The 5,859-nt window shown below is 32.5% G+C and overlaps 1 protein-coding gene across 2 annotated transcripts; it reads right to left on the bottom strand.

The window, feature by feature from the left end:
* Positions 1 to 526: 526 nt before the first annotated feature.
* LOC112016546 (mediator of RNA polymerase II transcription subunit 15a) lies at positions 527 to 4,862 on the bottom strand. 2 transcript variants are annotated; one of them, XM_024049101.2, is made up of 4 exons: positions 4,736 to 4,862; positions 3,843 to 3,913; positions 1,302 to 1,376; positions 527 to 1,008 (listed from the first exon to the last, which is right to left on the bottom strand). In XM_024049101.2, the coding sequence occupies exons 1-4, from the start codon at positions 4,770 to 4,772 to the stop codon at positions 700 to 702; spliced, it is 492 nt and encodes a 163-aa protein (XP_023904869.1). In that variant the 5' UTR covers positions 4,773 to 4,862; the 3' UTR covers positions 527 to 699. The 2 variants fall into 2 exon arrangements, with proteins under 2 accessions (XP_023904869.1, XP_023904870.1); XM_024049102.2 differs by having other exon boundaries at positions 3,843 to 3,904.
* Between the last annotated feature and the right edge of the window lie 997 nt (positions 4,863 to 5,859).

Genomic DNA, 5,859 nt, shown 5'->3' with positions numbered 1-5,859 from the left:
ATGAAGGCAACAACACAAGAGTGAAGAAGAAGGCAACAACACAAGAATAGAGTGAAGAAGAAGAATCTGACTGATGTACTTGAGCAAAGTTGATCTTCCTCTCCGCTTTGACTATGCTTTGCTTGATTTCTTGTCTTTGCTTGCTGGGTTTCTTTGCTCTTCTTGCTAGGTTTCTTTTCTTTGCTTTGGGTTTCTTTGCTTTTTCTTTGGTTGTTTTGAGAAGAGGAAGTGCTTTGATCTCTTTCGTTTTTCTTTGGTTGTTATGAGAAGAGAGAGACATTAGAAGAATTGGTTGTTTTGAGAAGAGGAAGAGACTAGAAGAAGAGATGTGTTTTTTCATTTGTAGAACTCGAGTCTTTTCCATGTAGATTTTTATGGAAATTGAGTCTTTTTGATACTCAAGTTGCTACAGTAAAATCGAGTCTTTCGGACTCAAGATGTTAGTTTCCTAAATAGTTTGAAATTAATGCTAATTAACAAAATTGTTTAAAAATGACTGTTATTTTGGGAAAAAAAAATCCAGAGAAGTTCAAATAACCGTTCCTTTATAAAAAGCGATGCTTACAAAAATTATACATAATAACCAAAATAAGAAGACTATGATCGTCAGACTAGCAATAGACAATTACATAGAGTGAGACTAGACATGAGTATATAAGTATCCTATTACCCTGCAAGTTTATGAGCATTGAGACATATTCAATCTGACATTGAATTATCCTGTAAGTTCATTGATTGAAACTGAAGGTTGATTTGATTTTCATGAGACAGCACGGATTGCGTATGAGGTGCAGGAAGCTGTCCTTGCTGCAGTGCAGGCCTCTTAGGCCGATTTGTGTTTATAAAATTTACTATCTGCTTCTCATATGACCCCAACTTCTCCTTGTAACCAGGTGATATATTATTTTTGGAAACCTGTAAGAATGTTATAATACGCTCCAACATAGTCTTAAATACTTTCAACTTCTCAAGCTGATCTGACTTTGATTGTTGTGGAAGAGAATCATGCTGTAGAACAAAAAAAATAAAAATAATTATAAGAAAAAGAATTCTAGTAAAGGACAAAGATCAAGTTACAAAACATAATCAAGTTATTTTTAATTTGTTCCTATACGGTAAACAGCGGGGTGTTTCTAAGCACAGGTGTATTAACAGCTCCATGAGGACAGCTGCCACTACTTTCAACCACATATCCATCTCTCCAGAAGGATGCCATTAATACCAAAACTATGATGTGATAGGCTGAATAATGAGTAAACTTAGGCGATGAATTGCACAAGGATTTTTGAAGCACAACATACCTGCTGCAATTTAGCAGCAATTTTCTGGTACATTTCACTTATTTCAGGCAAGTACAAGTCCTTCATGGTTTTGATCTGCCAAAAGAAATTAGCAAGACAGATTATCAAACTCTTCATTTCATCAGAAGTCTTTATTTATTTCCTTATTATCAGCGCACTAATGCAGGTTTCCCCTTGGGGGAAGGTTATACATATCCATTAAAGCATGAGTTTGTATATGGTTTTACACAAGCTTCAGTTAACGTTTCAATCAGTGGATTTATAACAATACAAACATGAAGCTGTCATTGTAATGTACAAATATATTCCAGATGAAATTTAATAAAGAAAGAAAAGAAAAAAAAGAGGGGAGAACAAAAGGAATCTTAAATTGATAACATCCATCCATCATCCACAAGTACTATTCACTCTTAATTTCAGGAGACAAACATGCCTATGTTTACTGATCCTAAATCATGTTCAGCTGCACTACAATAATCATCTTTTTCTTTGACCTCATGTACGATGTTTTTCTTAAAATATTTCCTTTTAATGAACTTTGATATGAAAAAAATAAATAAATAAATACACATTTCCACTCATGCACTAAACATAATTCCTGGTTCTTCTTCTCTATGCTGACGCACCGCACATCTTTCTTGATAGGTACCCCCCTATATATATATATATATATATATAAAGGCAGTGCAACCCATTTACAAAATGTTCAGCCAGCAGCTTAAGAGCATCCAGAAAGGTGAAATTTAGAATATAAATAATCAATCTAGGAGATAAAGATAGCCATTAAATGAACTCAAAAGAAACCCATCCCTTTTGTAAAGAGGAAATTTTAATCTCTCAAGCACTGTAGCATATCTTTTCTGCAAAACACCAAATTGAACAAGATGATTTAGATTTTTTTTCCTGCCTAAAACTACTAAGACTAGGTTTCAAATACACAATAAACAACTACTAAAAACACTTCCTTATCAAGCCTTCATAGGTTCAGTCACCAGTGAAAGTTATACTTACAAAAATATATGCGACCAGCAATGCTCTACAGTACCAAATGTTGGGCTATAAAGAGGCAACATATCTATTAAATGACTGAAGCTGAAATGAGAATGTTAGGATGGATAAGTGAAAATACAAGGAAAGATAGGGTTTGAAATGAGGAAATTCACTTAAAGATAGGGGTAACCTCTATTGATTAAAAGATTAGGGAAAGTCGCTTGAGATGGTTTAGTCATATTCAGAGGAGAGTGATTAATGCACTAGTAAGAAACAGTGAGTTGATCCAAGTTGAGGGAACAAAAGAAGGTAGAGGAAGACCAATCATTAGTATAAGTAATAAAAAATAATATGTAAATTAGAGAAATAGCAAAGAGAATGACTTCAAATAGAATAGAATGGGAAAAAAAATGCATGTGGTCGACCCTAACTAATTTGTCAAGGATCTATAGTCCCCCCAAAAGTTTGGGACTAAGGCTTTGTTGTTGTTGTATCAAGTTAGGCACACACCAGACAACTAGTGGTAGTACCCGACGCAGATATCGCCATCTAGGTATCATCATGAAGAATAAAACCATAGAAGTGGGCTAACAAGTACTAAGTTTTTGTTTTCCCACTTTGTAAAATATAGAAGTGGTTCTTAATTGATCATTTTTATTTCCAATATTAGTGTTAATGGTTTCTATAAAAGGATTAAAATGTGATTATGAATCATTTAAACAAATTAATAAAAACAAAACTTCATTTTTGAAGTAGTTTTTATTTTAGATTTAGGTCAAAACTAAATTGAACTAGTTCTATGGTTTGCCAAGCACCACCAAATGTGCAACATAAATTTCATGATACGAAGAACAAACAAGCATAGCATATTAGCATAAGAGAATCTCTTGAAGAAAATGGAAATCAGTCACTGAAGTTCCATATTAGAGAAAAATATGGAAGAATAGTCATACACTGATTTATTATGTGGCCCTCATAAGACTGGTTTAGCTGATTGTGACTATATATATAATATAGTATTCTATATTATCATCTAAGTTCCTATCTTAATGTAAGTTGCATATGGCAACACTATTATCATCAATAACGCATCATAATAATGTCAGATTTATGAGTATCTAGGCTCTTTTATCTTCATTTTCTTTTTCTTTTTTGAGAAAGTATCATTACGAGTACCCTTTCTAGGATTGTAATATTCATATAAGCTTCAATGATGTATTTGTTGGAAAATAATTTATTCTTTCTTTTAAAAAGAACAAGAAGTTCAAATTCTCTACTGCTAAGATAATTCTTCACATCCTATTGAGTTGGGAAGCTTTGCCCTTTATTCCATATCTACATCGTTCAAAAAAAAAATTTTTTTTTTTTTTTGGTAGGTAACATTGTTCAAAATTGTTATTTCTTGTTGGTCAGTAACTATTATTGCAATTAAGACCAAATTTCAACTCCACCAAAATTCAACAACCCCCATCCCCCCACCCCTCCAACTATTCCTTTGATGTCATACCTGAACTTAATCCAATTAAAAAACTACAAGTCATGGCATATTACCTTTTGATAGGTCTCCTCTTGCCAATCAGCCCCATTTGCATGTCCTCTCTGAGCTGTGGAATCTAGAGATGCTAAAGATATATGAATATTTGTAAATAAGTTCACATTCTAAGGAAAATAATTTGAAGAAGCATTACTCATTGAACACTATACAGCTTACATCAAAGAATCTTCATTCAAAACAATATACCATGTCTCTATACACAACTCTAATATAAGCTCATGAAATGAAATGAAAATAGGGCCCAAAATTAAAAGCAAATTACTTTACACACCCTCTACACATTAAATTACTTATGGTCCATTTGAATTGAGGTAAAGGAAGGGAGAGAATAGTAGAGTCGATTTAGCACAAAATTAGCTTATTTTTAGCTAACTCTAATCTACTCTCCTCCACTCACTTTCCTTTCCCCTCCATCTAAACAGGCCATTAAAAACTCGTACTAATAATATAATTTCCTATTGATCCACTGTGCATGGCTGTCATCCACCATAAAACCCCTCAGAGGCCTCCACAGATAGTTTTAGCCATATCATTATATATAATAACATTCATTTTGGATAGAAATTCCATAAGTATATTTAATTAAAAAAAAAAAAAATCTCATGTTTCATTTCCTCAAAGAAAGTGAAAAAAAAAAAAATATATATATATATATATATATCATTTTTAAATTGATCAAATTGATATCAAATTTGAAAACCCAATATGCCAAAAAAAAAAAAAAATTGTTTATATTAATACATGCTTTCATGATTCTAATTACTGAAGGTAAAATAGAACTAAATGTAAAGAATCAAACAAATAATGAACCAGTTTAAGCTATTATAGATTTTAATTTGATCACTAAAAAAAGAAGGAACAGAAAGAGTCAGAGACAGAGGATGATTACATCTTATTGGCGACTCTGTGGTGTAATTGGGCTCCATCTAATTCTGTTACCAAATTTATATATTATCAAATCGCTCAAAATTTTCACAGAGAGAGAGAGAGAGAGGAGCAGCCTTGATCCTTTTTTGTAGCAGNCAAGTATATTTATATACTCATATATAAATCTAACCAAATTGGGAGTTTATTGAGATGTTATTAGGTGTGGTAGGATGTATTGAATTTTAAGTAAATTGCTGATGTGATAATTTTTTATTGGATGGTGTAAACCCATGTTTTACATTCCGTCCTTACAAATTCGGACTCATTTGAAAATTGTTTTCCAAAAGCCCATGATCATCTCATTTTTTGAAAATAATTATTCCAAGAAACCTATATAAATGCCCTTTCCATTTGAAAATTATTTTCCAAATGGGATTTTCTTTTCCTTAAAATTCAAATTATCTAAAAACCATGGAATTTTCCTTCTCTTTGAAAGACATGTTTTTAAAAGGCCAAAAATGAATTTAGTCATAAAAATACGTTGAATTGCCTATCAGAAACTGATGCTTGCCATTGGTAGTTCAAACCATTTTTAATAGTGGCGATTAGCACTAACTGCTTTATTTCCCTCTAAATTTTCAAGAAGTGATGTTTTCTTTTAAAAAATTTAAAATGAGTTTTCCATGAAAATCCCCCTAAGGATTTCCTGCTGCTTTGTCCATGGCTCAAATCAATTGGGATTATGGACTCCTAAATCTAGCCAAACGTATCCAAATTTATCCATTGAGTTTTCTTTGCATGAGGTAATAAACTTCGGGTATAAATTGGACAATAAAGCTGCCATGCTTTTTTAAAAGAGTTAGGATAGTTGTATTTAATTCAAAGATTACATCGCCCTCTCACTTTCTTGGGCTCGAGTGTTGCTATCCCACACTCACACGTTCACTATGGGTCTGTGGGAAATCGATCAATTTCTGGGCAATTAATCCTTCTAGATGGCAGACACTCAATATCTGATTGTACAACCAGAGATTCAAGACCAGATGATTGGCTCATTTCCTTGTCAAGTAAGCTCAAGCTTGTTCATGAGCTACTTGATTAACTATTTCTTTCCTTATATAGTGTGAAACCATGACTAAATATTTA

Source organism: Quercus suber, unplaced genomic scaffold, assembly GCF_002906115.3.
Source record: "Quercus suber isolate HL8 unplaced genomic scaffold, Cork oak 2.0 scaffold_22, whole genome shotgun sequence".
NCBI lineage: Eukaryota > Viridiplantae > Streptophyta > Magnoliopsida > Fagales > Fagaceae > Quercus > Quercus suber.
The sequence above is the reverse complement of the archived record's forward strand: the minus strand, read 5'-3'. Positions and strand labels throughout refer to the sequence as shown.